This window comes from Erpetoichthys calabaricus, chromosome 3 (genome assembly GCF_900747795.2).
Source record: "Erpetoichthys calabaricus chromosome 3, fErpCal1.3, whole genome shotgun sequence".
Taxonomy (NCBI): Eukaryota; Metazoa; Chordata; class Cladistia; order Polypteriformes; family Polypteridae; genus Erpetoichthys; species Erpetoichthys calabaricus.
Window position 1 is genome coordinate 284,759,448 of NC_041396.2, and position 19,314 is coordinate 284,778,761.

General features: G+C 40.5%; 1 protein-coding gene across 3 annotated transcripts in view; it reads right to left on the reverse strand.

The window, feature by feature from the left end:
- The window catches only part of LOC114649053 (endonuclease domain-containing 1 protein-like), a 132,003-nt gene that overhangs the window by 96,103 nt on the left and 16,586 nt on the right, over window positions 1-19,314 (reverse strand). The window contains exon 2 of one of the 3 annotated variants that reach the window (XM_051924369.1): window positions 13,953-14,424. The exons of the other annotated variants lie outside the window; for them this stretch is intronic. Within the exon in view, the coding sequence (XP_051780329.1) occupies window positions 13,953-14,424 (472 nt within the window). The remainder of the gene's footprint in view (window positions 1-13,952; window positions 14,425-19,314) is intronic. 3 annotated transcript variants of the gene reach the window in all.

Genomic DNA, 19,314 nt, shown 5'->3' on the forward strand with positions numbered 1-19,314 from the left:
GTGGAGGGGGGATTATGGTATGGGGTTGTTTTTCAGGGGTTGGGCTTTGGCCCCTTAGTTTCAGTGAAAGGAACTCTTAATGCTTCATCATACAAAGCTATTTTGGACAATTTTGTGGGAACAGATTGGGGATGGCCCCTTCCTGTTCCAACATGACTGCGCACTAGTGCACAAAGCAAGATCTATAAAGAAATGGATGAGCGAGTTTGGTGTGGAGGAACTTGACTGGCCTGTGCAGAGCCCTGACCTCAACCCAATAGAACACCTTTGGGATGAATTAGAGCAGAGATTTAGCTAGATTAGCAAATCTGACAGATTTTACTGAATCAGCCCACGATCTAGGAGTTACAGTATCTTTGACTCTAGCATGTCATTTAAAGTGCACATTACAAAGTTGTCCAAATCATGTTTCTTCCATCTTAAACATGTTGGGAAATTAAGGCACTTTCTAAATAAACAGGATTCTGAGAAATTAATTCATGCATTTATTTCTAGGAGGACTGACTACTGCAATGTGGTGTTCACTGGATCTTCAAACTGTTCTTTATACAGCCTCCAGTTAATCCAACATGCTTCTACAAGAATTATTACAAAAACAACAAAATACGAACACATAACTCCAGTTCTTAAATCCTTACACTGGCTCCTGGTTAAGTTTAAGGCAGATTTCAAAATCATCCTTTTAACATATAAAGCATTAAATGGACAAGGTCTGGCTTACTTGCCTGAACTTATCATTACTTACAAACCAGAGTGCACATTAACATCTCAAGATGCCGGTCTGTTTATAATTCCAAGAATTAATAAAATAACAGTGGGAGGTCGAGCTTTTAGTTACAGGGCCCCTAAACTGTGGAATGGTCTGCCTGCTACTATAAGAGATGCCCCTTCGGTCTCAGCATTTAAATCCCGGCTGAAGACTCACTACTTCAGTTTAGCATATCCTGACTAGAGCTGCTGATTAACTGTACAGACTGCATCTCTGTTGTTAGTCATTAGCACTTAAACATAAGTAACATGATATAATTTGTTACTAACCCTCACCTATTCTGTTTCTCTTCTTGGTACTCAAATGTGGCACTTGGTGCCACGGCCCACCTGCCAAGTTGTTTTGCCTGCCTAAGGTAAAGTCATCCCTGATGGAGGACAGGCCCGGCCTTAGGTATAGGCGAAGTAGGCGACCGCCTAGGGCCCCGGCGTCCGGGGGGCCCTGAATTGACTCCTTGGTCTAATTTTCACGCATTTCGCAGAGCATCCAGGGGGGGCTTTGCCCCCCTCAGGGGGCCTCTGGACCCCCCTTTCGCCTAGGGCCCCATAATACCTAAGACCGGGCCTGTGGAGGATTGCAGGAATTGTGGGAAAGAGGGGTCCTTTCATTGTATTGGCAGGCCCAGCGCTGTTTCAGCTGTGGAATGGCCAAATGGGGGAGGCAGCTTGATGGCTGAGGTCTCCAGGACTGAGGATATTATGTGATATGATTTACTGTTAAATTCTGCTCTGTACTTGTAAAATTTTTATTTTTATAGTGTATTGAGGATTTGTTCTATTCTATGTATTGTATTGTATTGACCCCCTTCTTTTTGTCACCCAATGCACGCCCAACCTACCTGGAGAGGGGTCTCTCTTTGAACTGCCTTTCCCAAGGTTCCTTCCATTTTTTCCCTAAAAGGGCTTTTTGGGAGTTTTTCCTTGTCTTCTTAGAGAGTCAAGGCTGGGGGGCTGTCAAGAGGCAGAGCCTGTTAAAGCCCATTGCGGCCCTTCTTGTGTGATTTTGGGCTATACAAAAATAAATTGTATTTTATTGTATTGTACTGTACTGTTCTGCATAATATTGTGCTTGACAGTTTAAAATTACAAAGAATTTCTGAAATTGAAGAATATCAACCGCAAGTTAATAACCAGTTCTGCGTTCTTCAAAAATAGTTGTTATGTAATTCTACAAAGAAATCAATGCTAAATTGGAATGAGTTTTAAAGAAAATTCCAAACTTTTTAAAATGTTTTCATCAAATGACGTCTTCCTAATTCATTTTTTGCATTGTGTTTTGTGGACCACCAGGGGGCACACCACCACCCAAACCGGACACAGACAGGCATTGTACACATGTTCAAGTCACACATGTTTTTTATTTTTTCCTCGTGGGAAACACTTTTCCCGGTTTCCCACAAGCACAACACAGTCACCAAGCACAATACAATTTCTTCTTTTTTCTTGTTCTGTTTCTCTTTTCCTCCTTCACTCCTCCAGACAAGCTTTGTCTTCTCCCACCCGACTCTGGCTCCCAGTGTAGTGGCTGCTGGCTCCTTTTATAAGGCAACTGGTGCTCCAGGTGCTTGTTGTTCCACTTCAGGCAGCACTTCCAGTTGTGGCAGAATAGCTGCCCATAAAGGCCCAGCAGCAGCACCCACTGGTGGTGCCCACGGATCCCAGCAGGGCTGTATCAAACTCTAGCTCCCATAGAGCCTTGTGGGAGTCCGAGGCACCACTGCAACCCAGGGGGACTGCCACCTAGTGCTCCAGGGGAGGTAATGCTCCGGATATGCTCCCTCCCCTGGTCCTACCAGCGTGGTGGGGTCCCAGCTGGGCAAGGGCACTGACCATATGCCACAGTTTCAATTACTAATTGTCGTCCTTGTAACAGCCAAGAATTAACGTACCTTGCAGGATTGAAGTATGTGAGAGGAGGGCCAACCAATTGTATTGTAACACCCACAACCAGTCAGGGAGGAACAACACCAGTACACATTTCAGGAGTTTGAAACTGATGAGCTTTTATTTATTGTTTCCCTGCTAAACTCCCACTGTTCTAGCTGTGGGAGACGCCTTAGCTTTCTACTCACAATCGGAATTGTTCGACTCTTTCGCAGTATTCGTTTTCTGCTTCAGTATTATGGCCCTGAAGCACACCTCTCTCATTCCCTTCTACTTGATCATTCACTCTGTGCTGTTCCTGCACACCATGCTGTTCCTTCTCATCCCCACATGCACCATTACTACCTACTGTGTTCTCCTCCTCTCTGTCTCCAGCACCCACAAAATGAGCACACACTTCCACTTTTTCTTCCCAGGAACTCCTCCCACTGAAGTGATTCATTAGCAGATCACACTGCATCTTCTGCGAGCACAGTCCTCAGTAGCTTTGTAGCCCTGTGACCAGATCATTACAGTATGAAGAGAAGTGCGGAGACAGTGCTTGTCAGTGACAAGGCTGTCATTGATGTAACATAGAACACACAACAACTGATAAAAATATACAGATTTGGACAGCAGCACACAATTGATTATAGAATTATTTAATATGTAGTCAATGCCACGACCAGTTGTCGCAGTCACGGTGCTGGCACACCGTACCAGTGCATATTATAACATGTTTCATGTTACTGAGCATCCGTATTTCAATTACTTATATTGTCTGATTTTGTCTTGTTCTGTTTGATAAAAGTTGCATGTTTGTAGTTGATATTTCTTTTTAATTTGGTAGAGTTGCATATTTATTGATATTTATTATTTTTATTTCCATTTCTTGTGTCTGCTGTGCAATTTTAGGTAAACTCACTAGAATTGGATATGTAAAAAAATATAATTTCATGTATTGAAAAGTCTTACACATAGGAAGCCAATATGCAATTGGAGAAATGAAGTTACAAAATACACTTTAAAGACCAAGTGGACTCACAACTGTATTTCAGTAGGCATTGTACAACTAGGAAAGCTACATGCCGTATTGTACTGCTACTGTTGAAATTATCTGCAGTGGCAATTAGAAAAAAAAAGATGTAGCCAGTGGATTAGAGTTTATACAAGAAAAAAGTCAGATAGCAGGAAAATCAGCTTAAAAAGTAGGCAAAGCCAAGAGGCAAGGCAAAACTTGAAGTCAAATAACGATCACAAGCAAAATACTCAAAAACCGAGAAAGATTAGCACTCAGGAAAATGCCACATGTATGCAGTAAGTTTGTCTACAAAGTCAAACAATGCTGGATTCTAGCTGATGTGATAAACAGACACTTGATAATGATGTTATAACGAACTACAGGTGAAGATGTAACTGTTGCACTGTGACATCACCAAGGAAACAAGCCATGGCCAATCAAACCTCATTCAAAGTGCCAGCTAAATTTGGACATAAACAATGAGAGCTCAGCATGACCTCCTCACATATAGCCCCATGAAATAAAGCATCAACAATTGCAGAAAGATACTGTGGCACTGGGCCTGGGGTATTGAAAAAGGTGGCTGCATGGGTCTCCCTTTGTCAAGACATGTGCTGTCCTGTGTGGAGAGCAGAAAACTCTTCGAAATATTTAGAAACTACATGAAAGAGTAGATCACTATCATGTGTATTATGTTTTATTGGTCTCTGCACATTCACTTCAAATGTCTTTTGTGGTGATGAAAAGGGCTTTTCTCTGCAGAATCTTTCTTTTTCAGGACCAGGTCAGAGGTCTGTCCCTGGGTTGAGGGAATGTGATTGCAGCATGAGGTAAGACTATTTACAGTTATAAATGTGTCTCAACATTTAGAAGTCCTATAACTTTTAATGTTGCTAAAGTAAAATGTGTGTGTTTTTTTTTTACTCTGAGACTCTCTTAAAATATAAATTAAGACTGAGAGTGGTAAATAGGCAAAATTCAGGTGAGGTTTTCAATCACTACAGAACCCACACTTAATCACAATACTCATTGTCAAAAGTGGCTGGGGGAGCGACCCAGCTGGGGCGCCCTGGAGGACCGGAGGAGGGCTTACGCCTCCCCCAGACCACGTGGGGGCAACCACCCTGGTAGCTATGGGGACCACAGGTACAGAGCTTTGAAGCTCAATGGTCACCACCCCGATGTCTACGGAAGCCTGGACCTCAGCACTTTCGCCACACCCAGAAGTGCTGGGGGGAAGAGGATCGGGGACACCCGGAGTGCTTCCAGGTGTGCAGCCGGCACTTCTGCCACACTGGGGAGTGCCAGTGGAAGATTGTCGGGAGGCACCTGGAGCACATCCGGGTGATTATAAAAGGGGCCACCTCCCTCCGTTCAGGGGCTGGAGAAGGGAGGTCGAGAAGACAAGGTCTTGGTGGAGAGGCAAGGAGGTGGCCTGAAGAGAGAGGCATTGTGTTGTTGGCCTGGACTTTTGGGGACTTTGGGGTTGTGCTGCACTATTGTAAATATGAGTATGGAGAATAAACATGTGTTGGGTGATTTAAACGTGTCCTCCTGTCTGTGTCCGGGCCGAGCTCCACATCATGTAATTAAAAAGTTCAGTCCTGGGGTCAACTGAGGCTCGTTTTTTTTTTTTTTTTGTTACAACCATGTAAAGAAGTGGGTCAGAGCATTGTTTGCACGTGTCTGTTCTTTTTGTGTTGAGATGTTTCCAGGGGAAGCTACTTGGGAAATGAATGACTGTAGGCAGACATTGCGTGAGGCAGAGACGCATGTATACAGTTTGTGGGGAAAGTTCAAAGCGAATCGCAAGGAGCAGCTGTCTGCGATGTTCATTATGTGGGTGCTCACCACTAATGAGTTGAAATGTGTGCATGTGAAGGTGGTGATGAAGCACAGCGTATCATCACATGGTACCCATGTAGTGTACATAAACCTCTAAAACTAGTCAAAGGAGCTGCTTTTCAGAAATGGTATGGATTTACAACAGCAGCAACAACAACATTTATTTATAGAGCACATTTTCATACAAATAATGTAGCTCAAAGTGCTTTACATGATGAAGAAAGACAAAAAAGACAAAATAAATAATTAAAATAAGGGAACACTAATTAACATACAATAAAAGTAAGGTCCGGTGGCCAGGGAGGACAGAAAAAGCAAAAAAAAACTCCAGATGGCTGGAGAAAAAAATAAAATCTGCAGGGGTTCCAGGCCACGAGACCGCCCAGCCCCTTCTAGGCATTCTACCTAACATAAATGATCAGTCCTCATTGTATTCAAGGTTATCATGGAAGAACTTGATAATGACGGTCATGTGGACTTCTGGCCTTTAATCCATCAATGTAGGGACATCACGGTGCTTTGATCAGGTGGTGCTGGCGCAGGTCGCCACCCCAGAAAACCGGAAAAAGAACAGAAGAGAAAGTAGGGGTTAGTATGGATTTTGAATATGAATACCATGAATAATAATGATAGTAAATTGAATATACAGAATATCAGGATTAAACTAAAATGAAGCTATGAGAAAGTCATGTTAAAGCAATGTGTTTTCAGCAGTGTTTTAAAGTGCTCCACTGTATTAGCCTGGTGAATTCCTACTGGCAGGCTATTCCAGATTTTAGGTGCATAACAGCAGAAGGCCGTCTCACCACTTCTTTTAAGTTTAACTCTTGGAATTTTAAGTAGACACTCATTTGACGATCTAAGGTTACGATTTGGAGTGTAAGGTGTCAGACATTCCGAAATATAAGATGGAGCGAGATTATTTAAGGCTTTGTAAACTATAAACAGGATTTTAAAGTCAATTCTAAATTACACAGGTAAACAATGTAGTGACATCAAAACTGGAGAGACGTGTTCGGATTTTCTTTTCCTAGTTAAGATTCTAGCAGCTGCATTCTGCACTAGTTGCAATCGATTTATGTCTTTTTTGGGTAGTCCTGAGAGGAGAGCGTTACAGTAATCTAGTCAACTGAAAACAAAAGTGTGGATTAATTTCTCAGCATCTTGCAATGTTCTAAGGGGTCTAACTTTTGCTATATTTCTTAAGTGGAAAAATGCTGTCCTAGTAATCCGATTAATATATGATTTAAAATTCAGGTCAGAGTCAATAGTTACCCCTAAATTCTTTACCTCCATCTTGACTTTAAATCCTAATGCGTCAAGTTTATTTCTAATAACCTCATTATATCCATTATTGCCTATCACTAAAATTTCTGTTTTCTCTTTATTTAGTTTGAGAAAATTACTACTCATCCATTCAGAAACACAAGTAAGACATTGTGTCAGTGAATCAGGAGAGTTGGGGTTGTCAGGCGCTATTGATAAGTACAGCTGTGTGTCGTCAGCATAGCTATGGTAGCTCACATTATGCCCCGAGTTAATCTGACCTAACGGAAGCATGTAAATTGAAAAGAGCAGCGGACCCAGGATAGAGCCTTCTGGAACACCATATAGAATATCATGGGTCTTTGGAGTATAATTACCACAACTTACAAAGAATTTTCTACCTGCCAGGTAGGACTCAAACCAATTTAAGACACTGCCAGGGAGGCCCACCCAATGACTAAGGTGATTTCTAAGAATATTGTGATCAATGGTATCGAATACGGCACTCAGTTCTAAGAGGATGAGAACAGATAAACGGCCTGTCTGCATTTACCCACGAGTCATTTACTATTTTAACGAGTGCAGTTTCTGTACTCTGATTTGTTCTGAAACACGACTGAAACTTATCAAGAATAGCATGTTTATTGAGGTGATCATTAAGCTGCATAATGACTGCCTTCTCTAGAATTTTTCTTCCAATCTATGAGAGATGCTTACTTGAGGCAGATGGAGGCTGCTAAAATATGGTAGGTGTTAGAGCTATTTGTTAGTCATTTAGTTTATGTTAAATTATTTTGTTAGTATGTTAAAATGTTTGCCTATATATTACTTCATAGTTTATGGGAGGTTCTATTATAACCTCCACAAGCTAAATTAAAATGGAATTTTATATTTCTCATCCCTCTGACCACAGATTATTCTCTGTTCATAATCCGCCTTATAGCCAGTGAAGCTTGGAAGGCAAACAGTTTCAAGCAGTGCCCTATTGAATGTACAGTCATGGCCAAAAGTTTTGAGCATGACACCAGTGTTGTTTTTTGAAGTTTGCTGCTTCAGTGTTTTTAGATTTTTTTTGTCAGATGTTTCAATGAAGTATAATTGCAAGCATTTCATAAGTTTCAAAGGCTTTTATTGACAATTACATTAAGTTTATGCAAATAATCAATATTTGCAGTGTTGGCCTTTCTTTTTCAAGACCTCTGCAGTTCACTCTGGCATGCTGTCAATCAACTTCTGGGCCAAATCCTAACTGATGGCAGCCCATTATTGCAATGCTTGGAGTTTGTCAGAATTTGTGAGTTTTTGTTTGTCCACCTGCTTCTTGAGGATTGACCACAAGTTCTCAATGGGATTAAGGTCTGGGGAGTTTCCTGGCCATGGACCCAAAATTTTGATGTTTTGTTCCCCGAGCCACTTAGTTATCACTTTTGCCTTATGGCCCGGTGCTCCATCATGCTGGGTTATTCATAGTTGGTCACCAAACTGTTCTTGGATGGTTGGGAGACGTTGCTCTCAAAGGATGTTTTTGTGCAATTCCATATTCATGACTACTAGAGCTTGCTCAGGAATGGCAGCAGGCAGGTGTGAGTGCATCTGCACGCACAATGAGGCAAAGACTTTTGGAGAGTGGCCTGGTGTCAAGAAGGGCAGCAAAGAAGCCAAGAAAAACATCAGGGACAGACTGATATTCTGCAAAAGGTACAGGGTATGGATTGCTGAAGTAATTTTCTTTGATGAATCCCCTTTCTGATTGTTTAGGGTGTCCGGAAAAGATAAAAGAAAAAGTGAGCACTACTATCAGTCCTGTGTCATGCCAACAGTAAAGCATCCTGTGACCATTCATGAATGGGATTGCTTCTCAGCCAAGGGAGTGGGCTTACTCACAATTTTGCCTTTGCCTTTAAATTCGTTTTTTTCCTCACATCAAGCAACATGTGGAGACTCGGAATGACAAACTGAACACAGGATTTTAGAAATTTTTCCAGATTTATTATGAACCAGTAACGGCACACTGCATAATAACAATCAGTGAATACACTTGACTTGAGCATTCATAGATTTCATCCTCTTTCTCTCTACGTTTAACATTCGTTTGCTCAGAGGTTGATGCACTTGCTGCTTCCTGAGCAGCTCTTCTTTTCTCCACCCTAGCAGCCCGCTTCTGCTCTTCTTTCGTCGACATCTTTTCGCATTAAAACTGATTAAGTCAGTGATTGTGTTGCAATTACTTAGTACGTTTTCTTTAATTTTTTCACTTAAGCTGGTACTTAAGTCTTCAATCTGCCTCAAAAATGATTTAAGATATGAAAAAGTAGGGAAAGTGACGGCGAAGGTGTTAGGGATGAGAACACCACCTGTACGCATGCGCCGCACGGCCGCCCTGCTGGTCGCTGCTGAGAGTTGATTCTACAATAAAAAAAAAATTAAATAAAAAGAGGAATAACCTTGTAAGTCAATCATCACCCTAAAAGAGGATAGTAGATGTCACATAGTATATGTGTACCACATTTCAGGTCAATACGTGAAACGGTTTGTAAGCTACAGATAATTTAAAATCCTGGACACACAAACGGAGAGCCGCAGTAGTGTATTATATAAGAAGATAAAAAAGTAAAATATCACACTTACACAAGTATTCAGATTCTTTGCTATGACTCTTGAAATTTGCCTCTGGTGCTTCCCATTCTATTGATCATTGTTGAAAAGTTTCTAAACCTTGTTTAGTGTCCGCATGTGGTTAGTTCTGTTGATTGGACAGGATTAAGAAAGGAACACAACTGCCTATAGAAGGTCCCACAGCTGACAATGTGTATCACACCAAAAAAAAACAAGCCCATGAAGTCAAAAGGATTGTGCAGAGGCACAGATATTAGGAAGAAAAAAATATCTGTACCATTAAAGGATCCCAAGGAGTTTGGAAAAACCATAACCGTTCTTGGAGCTAGCTGCATATCCAAACTGAAAAAATGGGGGACAAGGGCCATGATCAGAGAGAGACCAGAGAAGCTGTTAGTTACTCTGGCTGAGCTCCAGAGAACCTGTGGGGAGATGGAAGAAAGTTCAAGAAGGACAACCATCACTACAATACTCCACCAATCTGGGCCATTTTGACAAAGTGGTCAGATAGAAGAATCTCCTCAGTAAAAGACACATGAAAGCCTGCGCAACACCCACAGCACTCTCAGGCTGTGAGAAACAATATTTTTTGCTTGGTTGAAACCAAAATTAATGTTATGTCTTGAGGAAACCAAACACAGTTCATCACCTGTGCTACACTATTCATGGTGAAGAATGGTGGAGGCAGCACCAAATACTAAGAGCCAAGTACAGAAATATTCTTCATTAAAACCTGTGTTCATCTCTTTCAAGACTTCAAATTGTTTACTTATTATTGGACTGATAACTTTATCCAAGGTGAGTTTCAACATCTGAGATATGATCCATTACATTTCTTTTGGTTTTCCAAATGGACCACAGGCAGATGATGGGACTTGCTCACAGTCACAAAGTGTCAATAGCAGGATTTGAACCCACAACCATAAGATTTTGAAGTCTTAATCACAAAGCTGCACTGCCTGCATTTTCGTCCAGAATGAGTATGATCTAATTGGAGCACAGCAATATAGATTACAGCAATTGATTGTATTATTCTGAAGAAATAACTACAGTTCTGTAATCATAGTGAAGTGTTTTATTACCACAAAACTGTCCATAGATTTCACCTTATATTACTGAGCACACAACACACTCTCAAACAGCAACAAAAAACAGGCCAAGACACTTATTGGAAGATCAGAACCCATTGTTTGACTTTATTGAAATCTCTGCTGGAACTCAAGAGGAGTCACTTGTGACAATAGCAGGGTGTTTTTCCTCAGGAGAAAAATCAGAGAAGCAGAACACAAAAGAACAGTTCTCCATTTTATTCCTTTCTGATCCCATTGTTGTTGAGGAGAAACCAAAAAATATTAAGGAGATCTCATTTCTGATTATTGATTCCTATGGGCAGAGGCACAGATGAAGGTTGGTTGAGGGTAAATCTTTTCACCCTGGACATATTTTTCTGCACACAGAGAAACACCCACATATGGAATAAGTAAGGCAAAACATAGAGACTTCCAGATTTGAACTTGATATTTTAGAAACAATTGGTAAAATAAAAAAGATAAGTTATTTTGAGCTGAATGGCCCTTTCTTGCCAAATCACAGCTTGATGAAATTTTGGAAACAATTGGTGATTAGAAAACAATGAGTTATGCTTAGCTGAATGGTCTGTGCTTGCCAAAGCTGATCGTATATTAATATACTATTACCTGCAGCATATTTACTGCAACTACCATAAATTGATACGGTTTCAAGATTCATTGGTACTAAATAAATGCTGATCTCACCAATATTGATTTCATCAATGCAAGTTTATTCAATGCAAAGCTATTGCTTCTGAAAACAAAAAATATATATTGATTGCTAGCAATATCACTCTTTAGAAGCACTTAAAATTACACATTTCTTAATTAAGCATGTCTATTAATGGGTGAATGGATGAGTGCAAATATCAGCACTATATAATGAAAACAAGATGTCATACAAGTTTTAAATTCCTTTTTTTCCATTTAAGTGAAAAAGATGCCAGTCACTTCAGTGAAAAATTTCCTTTAGAAAAGAAGTTCAGCACAACACCAGGAAGGAGGCCTCTCAGTGTGAGGTGCATGCTGTCATTGGGCAGAGTGTGGTAGTAATTCAAAGAAAGTAATCCTTTATAAATTACTAAATACTACAAATTTTATGTTTTGATTATAGGGCTGATGGGGTAGCACAATATATCCTAACTCCCCTTTGGATTGAATGAGAGTCCATCACAGGGCACACAGGAAAAACATACAGACCGTGACTGGAAATCATTGTGGCAACAAGACTAAAGTCTGTAGCAAAGTGACAGGGAGATCAACAGTATCAAAAGTTCTCTACATTTCACTGTGTGCTCAGACCGTATTCTCCACTGGAAGTGGTACAAAATAATTCTTACCTGTTAATCTGTTTGAGCTCTTATAAGTTCAGTATACAGTTCTTTTGTTGTATTTGCTTTGCAAGGCCTACTTGTCTTCTCTTTCTGGTGTGGCTTCTTCTCACTTATAAACCTCTTGTTTTCCAATCTTCCAAATTATTAGTGTCTCTTAGGTCTCTCCTCTATATTTTTTTTCTCTATCAGAAAAGTAAAATTAATCTATACTTACAGTATATCCTTCTAAAGTCATGGGGGGTACTGTCGCTTAGTGGCTATGACATTTCACTTTACGAAAAGGTTGCTCAAGTTTGTCCTGAAAAGCCTGTTTCTTTCCAAACAAATATCTTAATCAAAAGTCAAATATTGCTTAAAAACATTGTTCCTGTTTCATTTTAGTTAACTCACTTCTTAAACTTCCCTCCCTTTAACTGCTTCTTTTAGTCTCCCATTTAACTAGTCAGCTGCCAGTTAACAATGGATTATATGTGACAAAAGAACCAGCAGCTCATGTCTGTGTGTTTATCATGAAGTATCCATTTTACTCAGTGATGACCAGAAGCTTTTGAGGTTCCTCCTGACTGTGCTGGAAAAAGATCTGACGCTTTAGCGCTTCAAAAATATATAATGACACTTGGTGGTTTACTGAAATCAGAGCAGCCATGTGCTCGAGACAGAAGAGGAAGTATGTGTACAGGCCTTTGCAAAGTATCAGTCCTGCAGGTACACTAAAAGCCTAAACATGTCCCGCATGTTCTTTGTGACCTGATGGTAAACATGTTGTCATTTAAATCTGCCTTAATAAAAGGTTAAGATGTCTGGATGTCTGTCTTTGTGTCTATATGGTTTCTATGTCTGTATGTCCAAAAGTTGTCGGATCACAAACATCTGGAGCAATAAAATCCATTTTATTTTCTATTCCAACAGATGGCGCATCACAAGCAATAACACTGCTTTTACTAATGCCATACCAAATGTCATAAAACAGAGACAGATGCAGTGCATTGTTCACTGCAAACATTAACTCTGAGGTCTGCGTTGATTACTTAGATTTCAACCCATTATATATGGGTAGCACAGCTAGTGCTACAATAAATGTAAATTAGTATGTGTGACAATTTTCTACAATAAAATAATATTTAAATTTGTTGTCTGAAAGATGTAATTTATTGTCATGGTAGCAACCATTACAAACAATTGTAATTTACAAATTGTAAACCACCGCTGATTTGTAATTACGTGACAAGGGATTTTTGCTGTTAATACTATCATCGCCAAACTCTGATGATTTGTTTTAGGTGGGTGTTATTGCTTGCTCTGTAATGTTGTTTACTTTTAAACGTGACCAGTAAATATTTTGCCAGAGTCATCCAGTGAACCATCAGAAGGGTTTGTTCTTTCTCGCTAAACCTTCTGTATTTTAAGGCCTACTTTTCCTTTTTCCTCTTTGTGTCTTGCAGTCTGGGTTTGATTCCTGGTCAAGTCAGTGTCAGTGTGGAGTACCTTCTGCCTTTTGCTTGGTCTTCCCACTCATCCAGAACACATTCCTCTGAAGTCAATTGGCGATTATTACTTGTGGCACATTCCGGTTAATTTTAATCTTGTACCAAATGATTCCCAGAGAGGCTCTGGCAGCTAAAAATCGAAGATGGAAATTTAAACAACAGATTGGTGGCTGGATGGGTGGAGTTGTCTTGATGTGACAGTGAGACCGAACCTACAGGAGAAGGTTCCAGGCTTCAAATGAGGGGATATAATGACTGATTGTTCTAGGTCAAAGAAAGATTTATACTGCCATGATGGCATATTTGTTCTGTCAAATTGAAGGAGTACATGAGACAAATCACAAATCACATTGATATTTTCATTGAATAGCTTTTCACAGCAGTCCATGAAACAAACATGTTTTGTATGTAAGCCATCGCAAGCTCTAATTGCTTTAAGCCGTTATTGTTCTTTTTATATCTATTTAAGGTGAACACTTTTACATTTGTTGCGTTTTGAAGAAAATGCTTGTCCTGTTCAGGGAAACACTTTTGTTCTTTTCATAGACTTGGACAGGAGTCTAAGTCTGACAGCCATCAATTAGTTTTATCTCTTCTTTGTACAGTTTGCCCAATTCTTCTTCCAATTCGTTCACCATCATGGTTTGGCTTTGGGCATTGTTGTCGTTATGGGCAAGGACACCTCCTGATTTTATAGGCAGCCCCTTGTTATTAACGCAGCAGTAGGCACTCCAGATGTGGCTGGGCACGTACACACGATTGTTCACTTTTTTGTCATTGTCGGGGACAGCTCCTGTGATCACATACATTTGCTCACAGTGGCTCTCCATTATTTCTTTTATTTCAATTTCATGTTTGTTCCATATTTTATTGTTGAGCTCCTTGTTCATTGCAACAACGTTAGTAAAAGTGAAGGTGGAGTCACAGAACTCTTCCTGATTGTGGTGCTGTCTGGGATTTAAGTGGCCACGGTCGTAACCTTGCTTGGCTGCATCATTGTAGTCATCATCAAAAGCTTGACTTTGCTTTATTTTATGTGTTTCTCGATTTTCTTCAAATCGGGGGTTGCAACCTGTTCTGTTGTTGTAGTTTTTTATTATATTCTTAGTCTCTTGTATTTGTTGTGACTCTGCAGAAAGTTCCCGGTGTATAAGCTGAAACGAAAACAAGGAGAATCATTGAACTGTTTGAATTTTTCTCACTTGTATTCATATTTCAGGCTGGTAAGGTAGAACAGTAATTAGTGCTTCTGCCTCACAGATCAAATGTCCTGGTTGCTATCTGAGTGTACTTTATATTTCCTTTCTGTGTGGGGGCTTTTCCCCAGCTATTCTGGATTTCATCTCAATTTTTCATGATGTGTATGCTAGCTTAACTGGCACATGATCATAAATTGGCACATGACAGAATCCTGTGTTAGTCTGGCTTCCTGTCCAGCGTTAGCTCTGGCCTTATGGTCGTGTTTCCTGGATAGGCACTGGCCCCTGCAACACCAAATTAGATTAAACATGTTTGTGGATTATATCTCATGTTATATTATCTGTTGTCACGCATGCTTGTCAGATGATCTCCTCACAGGCTCGCTCGAGATATGTGATAACCTACTGGAGTGAGATGAGGTGCTGTCACTAACATTCTCTTCATCTTCTCTCCCTGGAACATCGAGAAACCGCAGAGTGGGGGCACTTAGCCCCGTCCCTTCCTGTTTGTACATTATAAGAAACCCAGCTGCCCAGAAGGAGCTGTCATTTCCATGAAGAGAAACGCGCCAGATTGTGTTACTTTATTATTGTGCCCAAGAGGCTTTTTATTTTATCGCCAAAAGGTGTAATTTTGTTTTGGACTCTAGTTATTAAGCAAGACTACCCAGTTGGTGTCACAGCTTTTCCTTTATACTGCAACCTGTCGTTCCTGCAAACGTCCACACTGTACTTTGTAAATAAGGCAGAAACACAGTAAAAGCAAAACAATATTGTAACAGCCATTGTTCCACCCATCTATTTACTGTGCTGTACTTTCTTCTTTATAGTAAAAATTGCAAGGATGAAGATAATACCTGGACATGAACATATCCAAGGACAGGATCTTGTCATGTGAAAACTACTGATCCATCTAAGGTCCTAATCAAAATAATCAAAATAAAATAATAAAGTAGTAATTCATGATGCTTTCCACATGAAGCTCATGAAAGAACTGGGTTGTCCTTTTTATTTTTTTTATATAAGTGGATTTCCTATTTTCCTGTACTGGCCTAGTGTTATATGATCAGAAATAATTGACTAATCCATCCATCCATCCTCCATCCCACTATATCCTAACTACAGGGTCATAGGGGTCTGCTGGAGCCAACACAGGGTGCAAGGCAAGAAACAAACCCCAGGCAGGGCACACACACACCCACTAGGACCAATTTAGAATTGCTAATGTACCTAACCTGCATGTCTTTGGACTGTGGGAGGAAACCCACGCAGACACGGGGAGAACATGCAAACTCCACGCAGGGAGGACCTGGGAAGTGAACCCGGGTCTCCTAACTGTGAGGCAGCAGTGCTACCCACTGCACCACCTTGCCGCCCATTGACTAATCCATTTAATTATATTTATTATTGTTATGTGTTGGATTCATTTTTGAATTAAGAAACTTCCTGCAATCTTATACTGTTACTTTGGGCTTTGTTTATGATAGTTAGGGTGTTGCTATGTATGAATACCTGGGAGTGTACAAAGTGCCACATCAGTTCAAAATTAGAATCACTTTTTATCTGTCGTTACTTACTGTAGAGAATTTTAGCTTCATAGTTTTGAAGCTGCTTATAACAAAACAAAATCACATACAGATAACATAAATAACACACGTTAAACAACATACATTATAAAGCGTTGCAGAATAGTGTAATTATAAAGGAGATGTGCCACTTATTTGCAAAAAAAGTGTGTGTGTGTGTGTAGTGTGTATGGACACGCACACACATATGTGAATATAAATTGTTCATACACACACTGTTGCAGGATGTTATATTGGTCATGCTGTGCATTTTCTCTTTTCCAAGTTTTTCCATTAAGTTAAAAAAACTTTTTACTATGATTTCTTGACTTTGAAATTAGTCACTGTTATATAGGATTTTAAATATAGGGTTGACTTTTTAAAATGTGTAACTACATTCTACTGGTCTTTTCAATCTGATATTGTGCCTCCTTTTACCAAGGTATTGTCTCCTGAGAAAAAACGTAGTATGTATTATTTAAAAACTAGGTGAAATACCCAGCGTTGCCCGGGAGGAAAATAAAGTGGTTTTTTTTAATTGTTTGAGAAAAATATAATTAAAAAAAAAAACGCAACTTTAAAAATAAAAATAAATGAACAAACAATTTAAGACTCACTAATGTGCATGTCTTGTGGTCTTGCGTGTATGTTATTATTCAGTTGAAACTTGGAACTGGTCAACTCTATTTAATTTCAAAAGCAACAGGGGCATGGTGGTGCTCAAACATAAAGAATGTTGGCAGTAACTTCCAGTTCGCCCTCTGGTGGTCGTTCCGAGTGTCAACTGGATGATAACATGCATACAAGACAGCAAGATCACACCCCCACCCTATCCAGAAGGGGGTGGGTTAGGGTTGATTTCACCTTACAGTATTTTTAGTCAGCCAATGAGAAACATGCTTACCAAGTTTCATGAAAATCGCTCCAGCCGTTAGGAAGTGATGCTGGATCATACATATATACACACACACATACTTCTTCTTTCGGCTGCTCCCGTTAGGTGTCGCCACAGTGGATCATCTTCTTCCATATCTTTCTGTCCTCTGCATCTTGCTCTGTTACACCCATCACCTGCACGTCCTCTCTCACCACATCCAAAAACCTTCGCTTAGGCCTTCCTCTTTTCGTCTTCCCTGGCATCTCTATCCTTAGCATCCTTCTCCCAATATACCCAGCATCTCTCCTTGGCACATGTCCAAACCAACACGATCTCGCCTCTCTGACTTTGTCTCCCAACCGTCCAACTTGAGCTGACCCTCTAATGTCCTCATTTCTAATCCTATCCATTCTCATCACACCCAATGTAAATTTTAGCATCTTTAACTCTACTACCTCCAGCTCTGTCTCCTGCTTTCTGGTCAATGCCACCGTCTCCAACCCATATAACGTAGCTGGTCTCACTACCATCCTGTAGACCTTCCCTTTCACTCTTGCTGATACCCGTCTGTCACAAATCACTCCTGACACTCTTCTCCACCCATTCCACCCTGCCTGCACTCTCTTTTTCACCTCTCTTCCACAATCCCCATTACTCTGTACAGTTGATATCAACTATTTAAACTCATCCACCTTCGCCAACTCTACTCCCTGCATCCTCACCATTCCACTGACCTCCCTCTCATTTACACACATGTATTCTGTCTTGTTCCTACTGACCTTCATTCCTCTCCTCTCTGGAACATATCTTCACCTCTCCAGGGTCTCATCAACCTGCTCCCTACTATCGCTATAGATCACAATGTCATCAGCAAACATCATAGTCCACGGGTACTCCTGTCTAATCTTGTCTGTCAACCTGTCCATCACCATTGCAAATAAGAAAGGGCTCAGAGCCGATCCCTGATGTAATCCCACCTCCACCTTGAATGCATCTGTCGCTCCTACCGCAGACTTCACCACGGTCACACTTCCCTCATACATATCCTGTACAACTCTTACATACTTCTCTGCCACTCCCGACTTCCTCATACAGTACCACAACTCCTCTCGAGGCACCCTGTCATATGCTTTCTCCAGGGCCACAAAGAAGCAATGCAACTCCTTCTGGCCTTCTCTAAACTTCTCCATCAACACCCTCAGAGCAAACATAGCATCTGTGGTGCTCTTTCTTGGCATGAAACCATACTGCTACTCACTAATCATCACCTCGCTTCTTAACCTAGTTTCCACTACTCTTTCCCATAACTTCATGCTGTGGCTCATCAATTTTATTCCCCTGTAGTTACTGCAGTCCTGCACATCCCCCTTGTTCTTAAATATCGGCACCAGTACACTTCTTCTCCACTCCTCAGGCATCCTCTCACTTTCCAAGATTCCATTAAACAATCTGGTTAAAAACTCCACTGCCATCTCTCCTAAACACCTCCATGCTTCCATAGGTATGTCATCCGGACCAATGGCTTTTCCATTTTTAATCCTCTTCATAGCTGTCCTTACTTCCTCCTTGCTAATCCGTTGCACTTCCTGATTCACTATCTCCACATCATCCAACCTCTTCTCTCTCTCGTTCTCTTCATTCATCAGCCTCTCAAAGTACTCTTTCCATCTGCTCAACACACTCTCCTCGCTTGTGAGTACATTTCCATCTTTATCCTTTATCACCCTAACCTGCTGCACACCTTTCCCAGCTCGGTCCCTCTGTCTAGCCAATCGGTACAGGTCCTTTTCTCCCTCCTTAGTGTCTAACCTCTCATACAAACATACACACACACACATAAATTGACTTTTATTTGTAGTTGGAGATCCACAAAGGGAGAGAATGAATCACGTATCATAAAGTAGTTTTTATTCCTGAACTTTCAGTTCCTGCCAGGAGCCGTCATCAGAGGATAATGATTAGACATAAAAGAATCAAAGGCAATATATAGCAAAATTAGATGGGAGGATGTAGATGTGTGTGTTTGCAGTTAATGAGGTGGGGTTAGGAGGGTGTTGGTTATAAAGTTTTATTTATTATGAGGATGTTCTTCTTCTTAAGTTTGCATATGCTGGGTTCATGTCCAAATGTCTGTTAATGGCGTTTTTGTTTGATAGCCAAGATTCAGCCAGCTCTCTGGCACTTTTAGTACTGGCCTTAAATTCCGGAATAACAACCTCCTAGACACACAGAATTATTATAAAATGAAATCCAGCGATGTTAACTGCCTTGAATTTTATGGACTCCCAAAAATACATAAAACACCTCTGAAATTCAGACCAATGGTCAGCCTAATAGGTGGACCAACTTGCAACTTATCAAAAAGACTTTTTCAGGTGCTCAAACATTTAACTTATGACTAGG